Source organism: Taeniopygia guttata, chromosome 2 (assembly GCF_048771995.1).
Source record: "Taeniopygia guttata chromosome 2, bTaeGut7.mat, whole genome shotgun sequence".
In the NCBI taxonomy this organism is placed as follows: domain Eukaryota; kingdom Metazoa; phylum Chordata; class Aves; order Passeriformes; family Estrildidae; genus Taeniopygia; species Taeniopygia guttata.
The window spans coordinates 5,263,827-5,284,689 of NC_133026.1; the positions used below are offsets into that span (position 1 = coordinate 5,263,827).

The 20,863-nt window shown below is 49.6% G+C and overlaps 1 protein-coding gene across 2 annotated transcripts; it reads left to right on the forward strand.

Moving 5' to 3' along the window:
- Window positions 1–4,593: 4,593 nt before the first annotated feature.
- CSRNP1 (cysteine and serine rich nuclear protein 1) lies at window positions 4,594–20,021 on the forward strand. Of its 2 annotated transcripts, XM_030264217.4 has the most exons (5): window positions 4,594–4,734; window positions 11,638–11,833; window positions 14,131–14,390; window positions 14,867–15,163; window positions 16,156–20,021. In XM_030264217.4, exons 2-5 carry the CDS (start codon window positions 11,662–11,664, stop codon window positions 17,137–17,139), a joined length of 1,713 nt encoding a protein of 570 aa, XP_030120077.4. In that variant the 5' UTR covers window positions 4,594–4,734; window positions 11,638–11,661; the 3' UTR covers window positions 17,140–20,021. The 2 variants fall into 2 exon arrangements, with proteins under 2 accessions (XP_030120077.4, XP_002186683.5); XM_002186647.7 differs by lacking the exon at window positions 4,594–4,734 and having other exon boundaries at window positions 11,596–11,833; window positions 16,156–17,282.
- Window positions 20,022–20,863: the final 842 nt, after the last annotated feature.

Consider the following 20,863-nt stretch of genomic DNA (forward strand, 5'->3'; position numbering starts at 1 on the left):
GGAGAGCACTGAATTACCCTGTCCTGATCTCCACCAAGGACTGACAGCACCAAGAACATTTTGGTTAATGTGTAAATAATAGCCCAGCCCAGGTCTATGACAGCACAGCACACAGGGCTTTAAATCCTATAGATGGGACTGCCTTAGAGCATCAGCTCGAAACAGGAGCAACTTTGCAGAGGATGGTGGAGCTGTGTTGGTGTAAAATCAGTGAAGGAAAGCTGGGGACACAGCGATGATGCTGGACATCTGACTGCTCAAGCTGGGTTGCTTTAGCCACAATTTCTTTTCCCACGTCCCTGTGTTGTCACTCTGGAATGGCTTGTTACAGTACCCAGCAACACAACCACAGCCAGACACACTTGATAAGCTTTTTCAGAACTGCAGCAGGGATGTGGCACAAAACCAGGGAAAAAATTCCCACCTCCAAACCCAGATACTCCTGATTTATCCATCCTTAAGCACCAAGAGGCTTCAAACCCCAGGAAAAGTGCTTCTCCTGCTGCAGGGCAAGCACAAAACCGGCGGTGAGGGGTTTGACATCCCAAGCTTGTCCAGCTCACAGCTCTTATCTCACTGCTCGTGTATCTCGAATCCTCCTCCCCCGGTCCGGTCCTTTCCCGCTCCCTGCGCTCCCTCTCCGTACCGGGGCACTTATCCCTGCCGAGGCCGGGCAGCCGGGAATTTCCACCGGAGCAGCGCTCCCGTGGCACCCAGCCAGGGAAACCAGCTCCAGGCCGCTGCTGCCAGCAGCCCTGGCCAAAGCAGAGAGGGTTTTCCTGGGCGAAAGGGCTGAGAGATGCTCCGGCTTCGCGGGGAAAGGAGGATGCTCCTTGAGAGGTGAAAAAACCGCATTAAAACCTCACCAACTTGGCTCAGGGTAAAGAGAAACTGATTTCTCTCTCATTCTTTCTCTCTCTCTCTCTCTCTCTCCTTCTCATGAATTAATTTGTTGGAGGAATGAGGCTCAGAAAAGAAACAACAAAATATACGTTGAGTCAAACTGAGAAATCTGAGAAACCATCTTCGATTGGTTGACGGCTATTTATCCTCCTGTGTAAGCTTCCAGTTATTGACAGTAGTGCTTTTAGGTTGATTAAAAAAAATAATTAAAAATTTCCACTTGAAAAATAAGTTTTGTTTCAACTCCCCCTTCTATTACACACACACACACACACACACATACACAACTGTGGGCAGTGTGGAGGCAAAATTGTTCATAAACTGAATTGCTAAATAATTTCTGCCCTGTGTGGGACTCCTATCTCAGAGTGGCTTTACTTTCATTAAAACTATTAGAAGCAAAAGAGAAAATGGGTAAGCTGGGGGTTGCTGGCAGCCTTTCCAGCTGATTTCCAGGATATCCCCTTTCCCCCATACCTGGGTTCCATGCCAAACTCAGCTCGGGGAGGGCAGCAAGTGACCCCCCCTTCATCCCGCAGACACTGTGCGGAGAAGGTGACATTACACCCTGATCCAGTCCCAGCGAAGCTCTCTGGATCCCCAGGGGCTGTCTGGTGACACCTCCCTGGCGCCAGGACCCCTTTTGGGCCGGAGGGTGTAGCCTGTGAGGTGGAGGAAGTGAGGAGCCAGTGTACAACCTGAACTTGGCCACCCTCGACCCAAACCCCGAAGAGGAAAGCCTGCATGCATGACATCTTCCTGTTAGGAAATATTAATCACGGCCATGTCCAAACATGGTAAGTGAAACCTCAGGGAAACCGCTCCTTTGGCCGTCGAGGGCTGTGTGCTGGCAAATTCAGGAAGGCCCTTGTGCCTCAAAGACAGGACCCACCCCTCATCAGGGCACCACTTCCAATTATGGATTGCCTCCCTGACATTTGAAGCAAAATCTCAGCTCGTGCCTCCCGTGCCTCTGTACCCAGCTGCTGTTTCATGGGCTCGGGAGAGAGCCACGGGATGAGCCAGGTAGAGGGGTGAAGCACCTGGAAAGAACCAACCAGCAGGAAAATCAGCTTGAGGGTGTTCTCAGCTTGCCCTCGTCCTTGCAGTGGTGCTGTTGGGGTGACCAGCAGGGATGTCACACCCACAGGAATCACTGACACACACCAGGGCAAGACCAGAAGTGAAAATCCTGATGCCACCACTTCCTATGAGACGCCTGTATTAAAAAAAAAACAACCAAACAAAAAAAAAAAAAAAAAATCAAACAACAACAAAAACAAAAACCAAAACAAGCAAACAAAAAACCCATGAGAGGCATCCCAAGAGGTTTACAAGTAAAATAATGCTCCTGGAAAGAAGTGTCAGCACTCTGGCTTGTAGCACTGCGTAGGCAGCCTCTTGGAAATAAGGAGCTCAATATAGAGCATGGGAATAATCCCACACACCCCAATACAGCCTCATCCACCTTCTTAGGCCAGGCAAATCCAACCTGACTCCCAGGTCTGGATCCCAACCACCAGGGGCCAAAACTATTTTTTGTGCCAATTCTTGCTTGCAGGCCCAAGCCCTGGTTTTGGATCTCCAACCCAGTGTGGAGGCCAAACTTCCCCTGTGGAACTCGAACGTATTATAGGGCTCAAATTCCTTCTGAGGGCTGCATTCTGCTTGTGGATCCCTAATCCCTGTGGGACCAGCCATCCTGTGAGGCTCAAATTTGTTCCAGGCTCCAAGCCTTTCTCAGGGGTCCCAAATTACCTGTGGTATCTGTTCTGGGATCCATGCCTTGCCTGTGGGTCCCCATCCATCTGTGGGGTCCAGATATTTTCCAGGAGTCAAGTCTACTTGTGGGTCCAAAACCATTGTGGGGTTCAAAGCCCCTGTGATGCCCAAATCTCTTTTGGGGTCTGAGCTTTGCTTGTGAGTCCCCAGCCCCTTGTGGGACCCAAGCCCTTTGAAACAGGTGTATCCATTCTGGGGTCCAGGCTGTGCCTGTGGATCCCAAATGCCAGGCAGAGATCCAAACCATTTGTGGGACCCAAATCCCTTTCAGAGCCCAAGCCTATTTGTGGGTCCAAGCTCCCAGTGGGACTCAGATCTGTCTGGAGTCCAGCCCTTGTGTGGGTCACCAAACCTTTGCATGGCTCAAACCCCCAGTGGGACCCAAATGTCTTTCAGGGTCCAGGCTTTGCCTGTGGGTAACCAATCCTTCATAGCCTCAAAAGCCTTTGAAGCACCCAAACCCTTTTTGGGGTTCACACCTGCTTCATCTTCCCAAGCCCCCTGTGGTATTTAAATGCATTCTAGAGTCCAAGTTGTGTCTGTGGGTCCCCAACTCCAAACTTTTGCAAGAACCCAAACCCTTTCAGGTTCCAAGCCTGCTTGGGGGTCCCCAGTCCCCTGTGGTGCCTGAATCCACTTTGGGGTTCAACCTTTGCCATGTAAGTGTTCAACTCCTTGTAAGATCCAAAGTCCCTATAGTACCCAAATTTGTTTTGAGGTCTAAGTTTTCCCTATGGATTCATAACCCTTTGTGGGCCCTGCAGCAGCCAGCACCCTCTTGCTTTGGAGTCCTCAGAATCCTGTGTGGCCATATGTGTTTTGGGGTCCATGTTGTGCCTGTGGCTCCCCAACTCCTTGAGGGACACAGCTTCCCCCAGGGACTCAAATCCATTTTGGGGGTCCCAGCGCCCCATGACCACTTGGGGTTCCCATGACTTCCCAATCCCTTGTAGTATATAGGTACCCCTCTTTGCGACCTAAAACGATTTGTATTCTCACTTGGGGTCCCCAGCCCTCCGTGCTGCTCACACCCACTTTGGGCTCCCCAACCCCTCGTGGGCCACAACTTCCCTGTGGGACCCAAATCTATTTTGGGGTCCCCAGCCCTGTGTGCTACTCAGACCCACTTTGGGGTCCATCCTGTCCCTGTGGCTCCTCAACTTCTTGTGGGACGCAGCTCCCCCACAGCGGTCCGGAGCGATGCAGGGCGGTGTGGGGCGATACGGGGAGATATGGGATGGTGTGGGGCGGTGTGGGGTGGTGTGGGGCGGTGTGGGGCAGTGTGGGGCGGTGCGGGGAGATGCGGGGAGATGCGGGGCGATATGGGGTGGTGCGGGGAGATACGGGACGGTGCGGGGGGATGCGGGGTGATACAGAGCGGTGCAGGGCGGTGCGGGGAGATGCGGGGAGATACGGGAAGATGCGGGGCGGTGCGGGGCGGTGTGGGGGGATGCGGGGCAGTGTGGGGCGGTGCGGGGAGATGCAGGGTGGTGCGGGACAATACGGGGAGATACGGGACGGTGCGGGGGGGATGCGGAGCGGTGCGGGGCTATACGAGGAGGTGCGGGGGGATGCGGGGCGATACGGGGCAGTGCAGAGAGATGCGGGGCGGTGCGGGGTATGCGGGGCGGTGCGGGGAGATGCGGGGCGGTGCGGAGCGGTGCGGGGGAGATGCGGGGCCGTGCGGGGGGATGCGGGGCGATACGGGGCGGTGCGGGGAAATGAGGACCGGTGCGGGGGGATGCGGGGCGATACGGGGCGGTGCAGGGAGATGAGAGGCGGTGCGGTGAGATGCGGGGCGGCGCGGGGAGATGCGGGGCGGTGCCTCCCGCCGCTCCTGATTCAGCGCCCCGCCCGGCGGGGGCAGGAAGCCGGGCGGGCCGGCCGGCCCCGCTCCTGTCACCGCCTGCGTCAGAGCCCGGAGTTTTCCACTGACGGAAAAGGGCAGCGCGGGGCGGCGCAGCCCGGCCCGGCCCCGGCAGCGGAGCGGGAGGCGCCGCGCCAGGCACCGCCGCTGCAGCCGGAGCCGCCGCGCCGACACCGCCGCAGGTACGGACCGCCGCGGGCAGCCGGGATGGGGATGGGGGGAGACGGCGAGGGGGAGGCTCGCCTTTCACCACGGCGGGTTGGGAGTGCGGGGTCCGCCCGGGGTGCCTGCCCGGCGCGGGGCTCGGCGGCCGGGAGCCGGCTCGGAGCCGTCCCGCCGGGCGGGGGTCGCCGCCGCTGCCCGGGGCGCGCTGCCGGCGGTCGCGCCGCCCCGGCGCCGTCTGGCCGCGCTGCTCCTGCCCGCGGGCGAGCGGAGCCGCCGGGGCTGCGGCCGGGGCTGAGCCGCCGGGAAGCTCCCGGGGCAGCGGGACGGCGTTCCTCGGGGGAAGGGGTGGGGGTTTGCTGCGCCCCCCGAGCCGCCCCCCCGCACTTTGCCATCAGCCGGACACCTTTATAATATTTATCAGGAGTAGCGCAGAGTTCCCCCATCACCCCCACCCCGGTAAGTCCAGGCTCCGCTCCACGGTTGCAATTTTTTTGATGTTGAGAGAAAGGTTGGGGGGGGTGGCCGGCTCGCTCTTCCCCAAATCCGCCCGGCTGGGGATGCTTTCCCGTCGCTACAGCAACACCTACCGACGGGCGCACGGAGGGACCGACGGGCGGACAGACGGAGCGGGGCACCCCCCACACCCCCCGCCTCCCGAAATAAGACATCGCGGCTTTTACAGCCCACCCGAAAAAAAGGAGGAAAAAAAAAAAAAAAAAAAAAGATACCCCGTCTCCCGCCCCCAACTACTAAGTTTTCTCAGGTTTTTATAATTTTTTTTTTTGTCTGCGCCCCCCACTCCCTCCTCTATCCCCGGCATCCTCAAAAGTGTCTGTCACCTCCGAGTTACATAATGTCGCTGTAGGAAGAGGCTGACACACAGGGACAGCCCTTTCCTAAAGCAGCTCAGCCTCACTAACGCCTGGAATGCCAACGCCTGAGTGGGATGGATGGAGAGAAAACCCTCACGGCCGTTTACAAACCTCGAAGTCACAGAATGAGGGAATCCTTAAGGCTGGAAAAGCCCTTTGAGATCCCCGAGTCCAACCCTTAACCCAGCACTGCCAGGTTAAATCTTATCATTTGTTATCAGGAATTGATCACCAATTATTAATTGATTTTATTACTTTATTTTTTCATGACAATTATTTTAGTTTCTCTCTGCTGAACAGTTTGCAGATGTAGCCCATCAAGGTGTGTGTGGGGTGGGGGCGAGGGGTTATTTTCAGGATGGTTGGGTTTGTTCTCCTCCCGGAGAGACTCCGCAGCTCCCGGCAAAGGCTTTAATAATTCAGCGCAGGAAATGCGTGCGTATATATAGCAGGGAAGGTACCGCACAGCGTGTACCTACAGGAGGACAAATATGGAAACCTGGTGTGAATTATTCATGAGGTGTGATCAAATAGAGGATTTTCCTAGACAAAGCACACTTCGCTGTTTTCCTGTTTGTTACAGCACAATCTGCGCCGAGTACATCTGAACCTCCTTTCATTTTGGGCCGTGTCAGATAACCTTTAATGTATTTGCTGAAATTTCTTATTTACCTTTCAGTCTGTCAACAAGAAGTGAGGGCTTGGTAGAAAAATCTGACAAGTATTTTTTTTTTTTCATTTGGTTTTCTTTTTCATTTTTTTTTTTTCTTTGTGACCTTCCAAAAATTAGGAGATGGAGTAAACACTTCTGCTGCTCCTTCCGGGGAAGGTGTTTTGCCTGTTCAGTCTCTGACAGGAGCATAAACTCGTGGTGCTACGGACTGATTCATGCTCCCACTCCGCAGCACGACGTACTTTGGGTTTTGCTGTTGCATAGTAGGCAGAGGCTATTTTTAACCGGAGCAAGGTTATGAAACCTTAGACCCAGCTGGGTGAAAATAATCTGGTTTGAACTGGAAAGCACAGCTTTATGTGGCTGGGAACACGCGTGGGACTGTCCCCTGGAGGCTCCTGGTGGGATGATCCAGCTCCCCTTGGCTCCAGTCAGCCCCGAAATTGGGAAGTGCTGTCATCGGGAGGCTGTCACGGCGGCACAGGGGAAACCACTTAAGTAAATATGCAAAGAATTAAAATAGTTAAATGATTGAGCAATGAATCAGTGCTGATAGCGTGGCGATTATTCAATAACCCTTAAGTGTTACTGGGATCACCACTGCTGTTAGACATGGGGTTTCTGGGCTAGCTGAGAAGGAAGCTCAGCCTCGCAGCGCTTTTTTGGGGATTCTCACGCTGGGATCTCTTTGCCCACAAGAAACATCACCGTGCAAACAAACACCAACATCGACAACTCCCCCAGCGCTGCTCCACGAGCTGCCCTCGGAGCCGTACCTGCCTAAAATATGCGGTGATGTTTTTTAAACTAATATTTACTCCTGCTAGACCTGCACAGCCACTGTGGCTCTGGGGCAGGGAGCAGGAGCTGCTCTGACTCACTTCTCAGCACGGTCCCAGCACCCAAACCCTCGTCCCAGTGTGCTGGGAAAAGTCCACCTTGGTGTGCTGGAATAAGTCCACTTTGTCTTCCTGGCTGAGCTTTAAAGTCAGCAAACCAGCTCAAAAAGTCACTGGAAATCAAATACTTGTAGTGCACCGTGCTGAGTTTTGGGGGAGTCGGAGGGATTGTTGTTTCCCTGGTGTTGCCTAAATCGCTTGGTAAAAGAAACTTTGCTTTCAATAACTCATGCAGAGATCAGGATCCTTCCATTCTTTAGGATGCTCCACCGACCAACCCCCAAAATTTGAAATAATTCTTGCTCCTGGGTGTTCTCCTGCAATACCATGGGAATTGTGGCAGAAGTAAAGGCAGCTGCTGGAGTGGCTGTGAGGAGTTTCCTTTGCTTTGCTTGCACTGCTGAGATCGCCCGACGCTTCAAAGCACATCTACAGCCCCAAAACACAACACTGAAACATCTCCTCCTCACAATTCTGCCCAAAGCCATGGTCCCTCTTTGTGCAGGTTCCTGGAGACTGGACACTGCTTGGGGTTTTTAGTTGCCTCCCTCTGCACTTGGCTAAACAAATGCCAAACCTTCTTAAATCTAAATTACTCGAAAATATTTACTGTTGAGACGTGGTCCAAGAGGAGGATAGTTAAAACATTAATTCCTTGCATTCCAGTGTATTAGGTCTTTACCCTGCAACTCGCTGGGTGCCAGAAATGGGACTTTGCAGATTGGATTCCCTTCCCCCCAACAGGACTGCCCCCTCCTATTCCCCCCACCCAAACTTTAATGCTTAAAAAAAAAAGAAAAAAAAAAAAAAAAAAAGGAGAGAGAGAGAAAGAAAGGAATGCACATCTGGGCTAAATATTTGTTAGAAAGTATTCCCAGGATAGTGGGAGTTCTGGTGCCAGAGAGGAATTCCTGCGGGTTTGATCCATTGCATTATGTACTTGTTCCAAAAGCTGTTTTCAGTAAAATAGATGAGTAAGAAGTCTTAGCCAAGAACAGAATGTCTTTTTTGGCAACCGAGAGGAAGATAGGATTATTTTATTTCAGGTTATGTAAAAAAAAAAAAAAAAAAAAAAAAAAAAAAAAAGAGAGAGAAGGTGGTAAAATTCTGCACTCAGTGCTGCCTGCAGAGATTTGCAATGGCAAACTCAGATACAGATACTTATTTTTTCCATGCTGCTGTGAACATTTTTGGGACTTGCTTTTAAGACACCAATGTGGGTTTAAGGTTCTTTGCAAAATTACTGCAATTAAAATATCCTCATTGTGTCTGAATGGGCCTCTGGGCTTTTTTGGCTGAGTGACCAGTGGCCTTGGCGACATGGCAGCATCCAAACTGCTGGTGTGAATTCTGTGTCCACATGCCAGGGTGAGGAGGGGAGCAGAGGATCATCCTGGCTTTGGCAGTAAAACGCCCATCCGGAGGATTTTTTGGAGTAGGGTAGAAGCAGACACTGATGGGTGAAGCTCCACTATGTCTCTCCTGGGAAGGATTTGAAAATTTGGCTTGGAAAACCTCACAGCCATAAATCAGCACTGAGGGGGAAGGTGTAACAGGAGAAAATCACTATATTTTGGCTGGTGGGCAGCAGGTTCACCAGCTTTTTCCCATTAGCTGGCAATCCTGTTTGCACAACGCCTCCTTTGCATTAACAAAACAATAGGTGTCTTGAAGAAGACAGTGTGCCAGAAGTGGTTTTTTTCCCCTATCCATTTGGCTCATGCTCACAGATGGGGAGCTGCACAAACCTCCCTTCATCCTCCTGGCTGGTGATAGTATTTAAAAAAATAAATAAATAGAATTGCACCATCTCATGCACAGCTTGCCTTGGCTCTGGCTTGGTGTTTGTGTTAGCTGGGTTCTCTGGCTGCAGGAGAGCTCTGGTTTCCCTGTGGGGATGGTTTGGGGGGATGTGGTGCAGCCCCTGATGGGCTGCTGGGTTAGCAGGTGACCTGAGCATCAGGGCTGCTGCATCTTTGGTGCAGCCCTGGGAATTATCCCTGTCTCAGCAGCATGACCTTGGCTGCTCCAGCAGCCTCCACTGTCTCCCACGGGACTTGGATGTGGTCAGGATTGCATCTCCAAGGGTGTTTGCTGTTGGAAATGTGTCCTACAGGCATTTTAGGGAGCTGGTTCCTCCCAGCCTTGGCTATAGTGGCATCCCTCACTGTCATCCCTCACTGTCCTGTGGAGCATTCTCTCTGCAGCAGGAACTGATGCTCTTTCAAACCACATGTGGGATTTTTTTTTTTTTTTTTGCAAATTTTTTGCCCATTCTAGGTGGACAGTGGGGTCTGCAAACCTCTGCAAACGAAAAGCAGCCCAGGCTTTGATTTAGACCCCTTCCATGGATTTGGAGATTTTCTTTGCTCCTGGTTGTTTCTTAAAGCAAACATGAGACAGAGCAGGAGGCACATACACAAAAATAATACAAATAAAAAGTTTGTTATTTGCTGTTTTGTGGCCACCTGTGAGCTCAGCTTTGCCATGGAGCAGGCAGGAAAGGAGTTAATCCAGGTGTCAGGTAGGACATGTGCTGCTGGGGCTGGAGGGTGGCCAAATCCACCTTCTCTGCATCTATTTTGGATTAAGGCCAACAAAACAACAACCCCTCTGTGGCAAAACCACCTGTAGCTCCAGGTCTGTCGAGGAGGAGGAGGAGGAGGGATGGAGGGATGACTTCTCCCCGGGTTCAGGGGGACGTGCTGGCCCTGTAAGCACGCCTTGCAGCGAATGATTAACTCCTCCAGGCCACAGAAGTGCTTCAGCCAGGGACTTTTTTGACCTTTAAGGTGACTATTGTCTCCAGGGAAGCTGGTGGTAAACATAATTAGGGAGGGTTGGTGCAGGACTTGGAAGGAACTGTGTGCTCCTGTCCTGCAACGTGATACTGCTTGGTGCTGTTGGAGCACTGCAAATCCCACGGTGGGGAGGTTCTGCAACTGATGTGGTGTCTGTGCTGCCTCCTCAGGCCTGTCAGAAGGGCAGGTTTAGTGCTTTTTTTGTTTTGCTTTTTCTTTTTCAGAGACTTAACTTCAGACATGCAAAGCGGAGCGAGAAAGTGTTTGGGTAGCAAAGGATGAATTTGGCTGGTGGAGAAGTTTCGTGTGGTGGGAGGGGATGTGGACTGGGTGTCTGGCACCCCTGTATCTGCACTGTCACCATCCCAGGGCTGTCTACTGTCCCAGATTATCCAGATTCTAGGGATGCTTTAGCTTTTGTGTATTATGGGGTGGCTGGTAGCATCCCACACTGCTGGGGCTCTCCCCTCCTTGCTGGAAGGAGTTCTGGGCTGGTGCTGCCTCCTTCCCACCGTGGTTGTGCCTTACTGCCTGGTGGGATGGGGTCAGGGCAAGGCACCCCTCAGGCAGCAGCAGCCTGGCTCTCAGCTCTGGGGATGGCTCCTGGCTCCCAAATCAGCTGGCAGCGGCTTCTGCAGGAGCAGGGGCAGCTGGGGTGGTGTTTGAGGGGTGGTGTTGCTGAAGTCTCGAGGGTGGAATGATCATCATCAGTGCAGGAGCATCCCAGGTTGAGTGGGTGCTGATGTCCATAAGAATCATAGAATATCCTGAGTTGAAGGGACCTACAAGGATGTTCAAGTCCCAGCTCCTGGCCATACACAGGACCAACCCAAGAATCCCACCCTGTGCCTGAGAGCATTGCCCAAACATACTGTAGACAAAGTCTGTAGCTTTTGTGGTTTGTTTTTTTTTTTTTTTTCCCATCTCCCAAACTTTATAAAAGCAACATTTAAAAGATGCAACACAGTTATTTTTGGCTTTCTTTTATTTTTTTTTTCCTTTAAGATGAGCAGGGGCAAAGCATGCAGGAAATTTTGGAATCTAGGCAAGCACAGAGCTGCTTTGTTTTTAATTAGCTGCGTTGTTTTTAATTGCTTCTATGCTTGATACATAACCCAGCCTAAACAAGAATAGCTTATTGAATGGGGGACTGACTATGAAAGGCACCGTGAGGAGAAGGGCTGTTCTTCACAGTTGATATATTTGTATTTCAGTGCTTCATTTAATAAGTCTGTTTCCCCGGGGGGCTGTAGCAAGTAAATCATGCCAACAGATTGTTTTCTGCAAACTGGCTTATTTTTGTAATTAGCAAGACGTTAAAGCTGTAACTGCATAGAAAGCGATCTGGGTGAGGAGTGAACATAAAAGAATTAGTAAGCAAAATGTAATACTTACTGTTTGATGACATTTGTGTTGATTGGATTGGTTTCTGGACACTTTGTTTTCTGGGATAGTTTCTTCTGCAGTGTTGTGAAATGGGAGAGAAATTCACAGGTGTGCACAGCAAGTGTAGTAAGATGAGGTGCTTTAGGGGCAGCACTTTTTGGGAATCACATCTGCCTGGCCACGTGGATCTGATGGGGAAACCTTGCTGGGGGTTACAGCTGTCCTGCTCATCACTAGAAACTGCCAAGATTTCCCTGGCTTCATGTTGGTTTTTTCCTTTGTTTTCCAGTTATATGACAAAAACGGCGCCACCATGAGCGGAGTATTGAAAAGGAAGTATGAAGAGCTGGGGGATGACAGCACCTACTGCTCCTCCTCCTCCTGCTCCCCCCTCTCCTCCTCAGCATCCTCAGGCTGGGACACTGATGAGGAGAATTCCCGTGGAGAGCCCAAGCCCAGCTCTGCCTTAATGTCCAGCTTCACCCGTGAGTACCTCTGGCTTTCCCAGATCAGCTGTGCCTCTGCAGGGTTTTTTTGTAGGGTGGTGGTGGGTCATCACCACACACAGACCCCCTTAAGGAACACCTTTATGGCTAGAAGTGGTTGTGGCACCTGCTACCTGCCGTGACAACTGATTTATAAACATCCATTCTCCTCACAGTGATCTTCCTCAGCACTTCCTTACAGTATTTATTATTCCTTTGGAATATTTTTGCTGAAGTCCAGATTTGCAGGAATAGAAACCCAAGGATGGGTGTGCAGAGGCATGTGGGTGTGTGCAAGCCTGGGCTGCAGGACCATCCCACCAACCCTCAATTCCCTGTTTCACAGGCAAAACCTAATCAGACAGAGAAGGCCCATAATGCTCTTTTTAAAAAATGATTAACCAGTAGCGTAATTACCGTTTCAGAACTTGTTTCCTACGTAAATTGGGTACTTTGCCAAAGAACATGACACGTTTGACATTGCCTCTGCTGCTAGTACAGATAAAAGCTATTTTGTTTTCCCAGCAATGTAAGTTTTGAGAGCTTTTAGGAAAACACACAGAAGGCAGTGTTGTAAAGCCCTTTATCTGCCTTGTGAAGGGAAGAATAAAAAGTACAATAGAAGAACATCTTCATGGAGGAGAAATAGTCCAACCTAGTAAATTATACTGAACACCCACTGTATATAGCAGTTAAGGTCCACTTAGCAGACATACACAAACATGCAGTGGTCTGAAAAGGCTTTAGAAGTCTTGTAATAATAAAGACTCTCATTCTTGCTTGTCTTCCCAGGTTTTGTGACAAAACAATGAACTTTTTGTATTCTCTGGCTCAATTGGAAAAGGGTCAGGAATGGGAAAACAATTTCAGAGGAGGGGTGCAGGGAGAGAGAAGCAAATGCCAAAGTGCAGCAGCTCGGCCGATAGATGATCGTGGTGGTTAACTTGCCTTCTGATAAAGAGCTCATGTTTTAGGAGATTGAGTCAAGGGTATTGTGAAAATGCAACGCACAGTGCAAAGATATGATCAGAGTGACTGCAGGACCCAGTGTGAACCCCCAGCTATTGAGCAGAAGCTGCTGACACAGCTGGGTGAACACTTCTTTATCTTTTTTTTTTTTTTTTTTCACTTGAAACCGAAACACAATATTTTGGCAAGTGAGACCTGTGAAATGTGGGTGCAGTTAACTGTCCAGTCTTGCACTTTCACAGCCTTTGGGGCCCACCAAACCAGCTGAGCCCTGTGGGTTGTTGCAATCTTTTTCTTGGGTCCCACTGTAGGGCTGCTTGTGGCTCTGCCTCCCAAAGAGCAGGGCTTGATCCCAGCTCTGCAGCAGTCACCCATCCTTTCTGGGGTATTTTTTTCCATTGAAAACCAGGGTTGCAACCAAGGCAACCCTGCACTAGCAGAGAATAGGACCAGAGATATCTCCCCACCACAAATTGGGGTGTAGCTGGCTCTTGTTCCTGCCACACTCACGCGGCTGTGCCTGGCTTTACTTTCTTGGCAGGCCACACTTGTGGAAACTCACTGACTCTGAACCTGCCCTGACTAATTAGTCCCCCTCCACCTCCTGTGTTTGCACGTGCAGCTGTGCAGGGCCAGGTATCTCTGGAGAGGCTGTGCTCTCAGTGATGTGTAGCATGTTTCAGCAGTTTAAGATAAAGCAGAGTCGTGTATTGCCATGTTTACCCGGGGATCACCTGCACAAAGATTAACATCTTTGCAGCTGCTCTCAAATGAGTCTCTTGAGAATAAACCATAGATTGAGAGTTCCTCCCAGTGGATGGTGAAAGGAAGCACCAGAAGAAACAGCCGTTTGGGCTATTTTCTGCCCTGCCACAAAAGCTGGAGCCATGAAGCACTAGGAATACCAACGCCGTGGTCTGCCAGGTGCAGACCAGGGGCTCCTGAGCGTGGGGCAGAGTGGATTTAGAGAGACAGATGTGTAGGATGGCTGGCTGCTTGTTCATTATGCTCTGCCACACGTGAAGAATAAGCAAATGGATGTTCCTGGGGGAAGTCAAGCGGGAAGGAGAAGCAGCAGCCACCTCGTAGGGTGAATCTCATCGGTGACTCTGATGCAGCAGGGCTTGACTTAGCTTCCTCTCCATCCTCATCCCACCTCTGAAGTGTTAGCTCCTAAAACAACAGCAAGTGATGTTGTAGCCCTGTCCAAGTGTGTTCCTCTTGAGAGAGTAATTACAAGTCCTGCCTGTTTGTAATATTTCTATTCCATCTGCAGCACGGCAGCACCGACTCAGTGCTTTTTCTTTTTTTCCTTCTCCCCTTTTTAGCCACGTCAATCCTGAAGAAATCCAAGCGACTAAAGAAGAACAATGTGGAGTTTGACCGGGTCACTGTGTTTTACTTCCCACGCTGCCAGGGCTTCACGAGCGTGCCTAGCCGTGGGGGCTGTACCCTGGGGATGGTGAGCAAACACAGCTCCTCCCGGCAGTTCACGCTGGCAGAGTTTTCAAAGGAGCAGGAAAACGTCCGTCGGGGCAAACTCGAAGAGAAATTAAAAGAGGAGAAGTTGGAAGCGTTGAAATGGAAAGTGAGTGAGGAGCATGGGGCAGGGTGGATGAGGAGCTGGTGGATGCTGTTGGTTAATTGGCCAGTTTTTAAGTAAGAGCCTCTGAGACCTGCGGGCATCAGTCCTTAGTTCTCAGTTTGGGTCTCCAAAAAACACAGGCTCCAGTGGGGAATTTTCATTTAATTCTCCACCTTTGAAAAGTGAAAAGACACAGAAGGCATTTTTGCTCTTTTGGTGGTATGTCTCTGTCCTGGGATCCACTTGAGACTCTTCTTGGCGTGTCCCAAAGTCTTTTCATTTCTGATTTACATACTTGATATCCCAGGACACATCCCCAGTCAGGTGTCAGTTCTTTGTGGGCTCTGACTTAGATATTAATCCTGAGGTTGGCCACTGTGGGGAAGAGCTCATTCCTTTCTTGTTTCCCCTCACTGCGGGTTCCAATGGCTTTGAGTCCCAAACAAGCTCCTAATGCTTTGTCCATTTTTTGCCCTCAGCTAACCATGAACGGCACCAAGGAGTCCGAAGAGGCCAACCAGCTCACCATCGAGGACATCTCCGACGACGACATCGACGTCAGCAACGTGGACCTGGAGGACGGCTTCTTCCTGCAGCCCTACCCCGCCAAGAAGAGGCGCGCGCTGCTGAAGGCCGTGGGGGTGAAGAAGATCGACAAGGAGGAGAAGCGGGAGCTGCACAACATCCGCCTGTCCCGGGAGGACTGTGGCTGCGACTGCCGCGAGGTCTGCGACCCCGAGACCTGCAGCTGCAGCTTGGCAGGCATTAAATGTCAGGTACAGCCTCACCCCTGGGCACGGGGGAACGCCGCGGCTCCAGCTGTGCGTTAGAGCGGGGGGGTGTGTGCAAGTTGGACAGAGTTGAGGCAGCTTGTAAATCCATCTGCTCCCACCTGTGCTTGGCGGTGAGGAAAGCTCTTGCAGCATCCCTCAGGCTGCAAGGGAGGCACTGCTTGAAAGCATTCTCTTCCAAAATCACACGCGCTGCCATCCCCACGCTGCAGTGAGAATGTCCCCACTGAACGTCCCCACGAGATCCATACCTGCTTGATCTCCTGCTGGAGGTGGGCCACATGGGAATGTCTGCAAGGAAGAGCTCTTTGCTCCTCACACGAGGCTGCGCTTTCTCCCCCTCCCCCAGGTTTTATTTTTAATTCCTTTTTCTTCTGCTGTGTGTCACAAATCGCAGTGCGCTCAGGGAACGTGGGAGTGTCAGCTGAGCGTCAGCCCACAGCGGAGCTCTGCAGGCCACCTGTACAGTGGGATAATCCCCCTGTATTCAATTAGTGAGTTATATTTTACAGGGTATTTTTTGCGGGTGCCTGCCCAGCTGTATTTAGGGAGCCTCATTCCCTATTCTGGGCGCTGCTTTCTCCCTCGGTGCCGTGTTTGGAGGATGGGGGTGGCGGAGGTGGGTGCACACGGTGCTCCATGTGTGTGTCACAGCCCCCCTCTAGCGGCTGCTGCAGACCAGATAGTGAAATCATTAAATAGCAATAAAGAAACAAATCACTTTGGCTACCTTATATCTCCTTTTGGACCATTATATTTTGCGCTTTTTTTGGAATCTTTTTTCTTTGTTTTTACTGAAATCTAGCTTATTGTGACTCCTCTTCAGAAGAGCAGGGTGTCTTTTTTTTTTTTCCTTCCTGCTTTTAAACCCCTCAGCTGTTACTTGGTTTCTCAGGGCAGACAAGTCACGGGCAGTTTTGGTTTTATGCCACTGGGTTCAATCCTAACCCTCCCCCTCTGCTTCTCCCCATTGCCAGATGGATCACACCTCCTTCCCCTGTGGCTGCACCAAGGACGGCTGTGGCAACACCGAGGGCAGGATCGAGTTCAACCAGGCCCGCGTGCAGACGCATTTCATCCACACCATCATGAAGCTGGAGCTGGAGAAGCAGCAGCAGAGCAGCGAGAAGGTGGCGGAGGCCGAGCCGCCTTTCCGGGAGCGGCTCCCTCCGCTGGGATGCGCGGCGGGGAAGGGCTCGCTGGAAGAGCGTGCGGTGCCGCTGGCACCTGCCTTCCAGTTCAGCCCCGAGCTGGAGGCCCTGGGGGAGAACAGCTGCAGCAGTGACATGACAGACTCCTCCATCTCCTCCCACCCCAGCGAGGACCTGGAGGAGCCCTACGAGAGCCTCCCCTCCGATAAATCCCAGTCGGACGTGGACGACGACGGCTTGGCGCGCATCCTCCACTTCAACGACTCGGATGCCGAGGAAGAGAGCAGGCGTGGCCAGGATGACCTCGGCTGCTTCCATCCCACCGACTTCTTCATCGAGGACCATGGCAGCGAGGCCAAGCCTGTCCCTGGCCACTTGTCCCACCTCTCAGAGTGCCTGGATGAGAATGCCAACCAGGACAGCGGGGGTTTGCTGGAGGATGCCGCCCACGTGAGGTGCGATGGGCTGTCCTGCTGCGCCTCCTCCTCCACCGAGCCCTGCTCCAAGAGCTACGCCGACCTCAGCCTTTCCTCTGATTCCTTGGATTTCTTCCAGTCCTTCTCGGACTATAACTTGGGACCCCTTTACAACTCCTTAAAGGAGTATGAGAACCTGGATAACTTCTCAGCGTTACAGTTTCAGTTGCCTAATTTCCCTGGCTTCCCACAAGCTGGAGATCAGGGCTCCTGTTTCTTGGAGTCCCTCATTGGTTTGTCCGAATCCGTCCCTGAAACCCCAGCCCCTTTCACAGACAATCAACTTTTGGAGGACGCCATCAAGTCATCGCTGATGGAGACAGTGAAAGTGTGAAACGCCAGTGTGGCTTGGGCAAGGACTCATGCCAAAAGGAAAACGGAGGAACAGTTGGACAGGCAAACTTTCACTGAAAGGGTGGTGTGCTACTCAAATATAAGGAGGAAAAAACAGCAACAGCAGAAGACTTTATAAGCAAATTAACTATTTTTGGTCTTTATACAACGTGGACGTTTTGACATACTGCAGCTACAATCAGTTCTCTTGCTGTTTGTGCAAAAATTTCTAAACTTTCATGGTGGGGTGGGGAAGGGAGGGAGGGAGAAAGACTTTCACATGAGAATTTCCTTGTGTTTTGTACGAAAAGACCTGTTGAGAAAAACTCCTCGCTAACGTTGCCAGTCGTCCATACAGCCCCTTCTAGAAATGTTTCAGTGTTGCAGGAACTTTTTAAGGCAACTTTCTGAAGCTGTATTTATTGTGAGAATTTGTGGTTTGCGTAAGAGTCAGCCCAACACGCTCTTACGTTTAAATCTGACGAGGTTTACAGAAGAGATCCATACACTATATACATAATCATTCTTCATCTATTTATTGCAAATTCCAGAATTTAACTAGCCACTGAAGCTTGAACTAGCATGAAATCTTATTTAAATTGGTAATACCTCAGATGTATTATGTGTACAATCATATTTTTTTGCATAATATATCTGTATTTATTTATTTTCTACCTGTAGTACGTGAATAGCACTGTGGTTTGTCGATGACCTGGAAGGGCAATAAGGTCTTCAAGAGGAAGATGACCCTGGTTTTTCTGAGTCTGAATGATGTTAGCTGTTTGGTCTTCACTTCAGATTTCTAAAAACACTGAACAGAAGTGGTCTGGGAGAGGAGGAACGAGGAAAGAGTTTGTGCAACATCCCTTGGTTTCTCCCAGCCTTGTCGTAGACGTGGGAATGGTGTCTGGTCTCCATAATGTCACTGTGGAGAGCAAAGCAAGCAAAACCTTCAACTATTTAAGAAGTAACATTAATACTAGCACGAAACAAAACCCAACCCCTTTTTGTAAATTATTTTATATAATTTATTTAATTGCCTAGGGATTTGGCCATGAGATCTTTCCCCATCAATTATGGTGCCTGAATATGCAGAGGAACTGTCGGCAGCGGTGGGGAGGTGTAACCAGAAGGACCTTGGCTGCCCTCGTGGGGGGCTTTGGGAGAGCAAAGCCAATACAGCAGCAGTGCTCAAGCTCCTCAGCAAGTGCTCCTTAGGACTCCCCAGCACCGAGGATGTCACAGCTCCAAAATCCAGTGGGTCACACTGATTGTACTATATTTTTATATAGGTGAATCGAGTAATTCAAGCAAAACAGATGGATATGAAATTTATTGGGTTATTTGTCCTGTGAGTACAGTTGTTGAAGACCTGAAGACCAAGGTGAAAAACTGAAGGCTTTTGGTTTTTAAAATGAGAGGAATCTTTGTGTTTAGGAAGGATACTGGAGGCTGCCTTTTGGTATTTAAGTCAGTCTGAGAGCATGACACTGTTTGGCCACGAGATGTAACTGGACAAAAAAATCTGTGCATCAGTGATACACTAAGTGCCTACACCAGTGGTATGGAAAAAGCAAAACGGATTTGATACCTACCGGCTTTAAATTCCCCCTTGGAAAATTTGGTGATGGGAGTGATTCCTGGCATTACCAGCACAGGAGGAGGAGACAGTTCTGGTGTCCCCAGCTCTGCTGCCCTGGGAGCAGCTGGAGGGAACTTCTGGGGGTGCAGAGACACACAGACAAGGGAACCAACCCTGAAACAATGGATTTGAGGATTTTCCTATTGGCTGAACTATTTCTATCCCCGACCACAGGGATGGTGCTCTTGGATACCTGCTCTTCAACAGGTGCCTCACTGCAAACCTGCCGGCAATTTAGGAAACTTCTGGCGTACGAAACGTGGGTTGCTTGGGGTTTTTTAGAATCCTTATTATTACTATTTAATTGTACATCTTCTCTGGTATTGAGCCGGTCAACTTGGAAGTGGAGCTGACCTCCCACGGCCACGAGCCCGCGCTCGCTGCCGCTTCCTCCTGCAAGGCATCGCCCCCAGGGCGACTGTAGGAATACTACTGGCAGATGGAGGATTTCCTGGATATATCTATTATTATTGTTATTATTATTGTTATTATTATTATTATATTATTATTTTTATTATTATTTTTCATTGTCATCATTGTTTCTTTAGACTGAAAAATCCCCTTTTCGGTTATCTCCTAGGTGGTAGTTCCTTATCCTTCAGACTGCATCAAAAATACTGACAGTTGAAAGTCTGGTAGCGTTCTGTATTTATTGGCACTAATATATTTTGTAACATTCCTAGGTTTCTCTGCATATATATATTTATATATATAAAATATATGCCTGTATTTTATATATATATATATATATACACACACTTTTTTTTAATGAATTATTGGGATTGACTCCTGCCTTGTGGATTTTTTTTTCAATAATTTATTCTTTTTATTTGTGTTGGTGCCAAAAAAGAAAAAAAATATTTTTTTCTCTTTTTTTTTTTTTTCCCCCAGGGCACTGAATTGTAAATATATAATTTTTTTTTTCTTCTTGGTATCTGTGTAAAAAGTTGCCTGTTAAACAGTTTAAAAACTGGGTATTTATTGACACAATCTGTAATTATCTAATGTATTGGTTGAAACGCTTTGGTTTCAACATAGCTTTATTTTAGCTTTCTTTGTGTATATATTGTGATTATGTTGCTTAAAGGTACAAGTTTAAAAAATGCTTTATTTTTACCTTATCCATTTGCATTTGTTTATACAAAAAAAAAGCATATTTGTCTACAGCTGCTGTCTCTCATTTCATCAAAGCAATATGAAGAAATTTCCATTACACTTTCAATAAAAGAATTTTGTTGGAATATGGCAGTGTCTTCACTAATGTCCTTTGTGTGACACAATAACCTATTCTGTTTTCTCTAAATAAAGTAAAAAATCGGTGCATGGGATGTGGTTTTCCCAAACTTTTTGGCCTTGTGGATGGTGGCTGCTTGTCTCTAAGGGATGATGGAATAGACAACAGTCATGGCAGCATCCACATCACCAAGGAGAAATCTTGGGAAACCCTGGAAACCACTTTCCCTCCTGGGTTACAAACCATTTCTCATTGCCCCATGCTCCCCCTGGGGCCTGGAAGGATGCAGCTGGACAGAAGCATCACCATGGTCCTGTGTCCCTGGGGAAAAACAGAAAAAATACTCTTGGTCATGACAACAGCACGGAAAGAAGAGGGTAGCATGTGAAGCAGCCCATGGTACAAAGGAAAAAAAGATTAATAAATCCCAGGAATCTGGATGGGGAAAAGCACACCTCTCCCATGGGTCTGTGGCTGTCAGCACAGGCATAAATCCTAACCACTGCCATTGACCTGAAAGCAAAGGAAATTGGCCAAAGAATGCCATTGTCTAGTTTTCCATTGGGAATCCATTTTTAAAGGTTGCCATCTGCCCCCAGAGCAGAGAAGCTCAATTAATTGAACAAACTATTTGTTACAAATTGTTTGCTGAGCTGTAAAAGCAGAAATACTGAAAAGAGGCTCATCCATGGAGGCTCTGCAACACGCGGTGAAGCTCAGCCTGTTTGCCCACCCAGAGGGATGTGTTTGGTTGTGTTGGGTTGTTTTTGTTTTGGTGGGTTTTTTTATTTATTTATTTATTTTTGTTATGGGGTTTATGTCTGTAATTCCCTCTTACATTACCTATTT

Bases quoted from the DNA above. Each gene is read 5' to 3' on its own strand.
- CSRNP1 (XM_002186647.7), top strand. From the start codon at position 11,611: ATGTTGGTTTTTTCCTTTGTTTTCCAGTTATATGACAAAAACGGCGCC. The intron at 11,834-14,130 runs GTGAGTACCTCT...TCCCCTTTTTAG, and splicing joins CTTAATGTCCAGCTTCACCC to CCACGTCAATCCTGAAGAAA. The intron at 15,164-16,155 runs GTACAGCCTCAC...CCCCATTGCCAG, and splicing joins TGGCAGGCATTAAATGTCAG to ATGGATCACACCTCCTTCCC.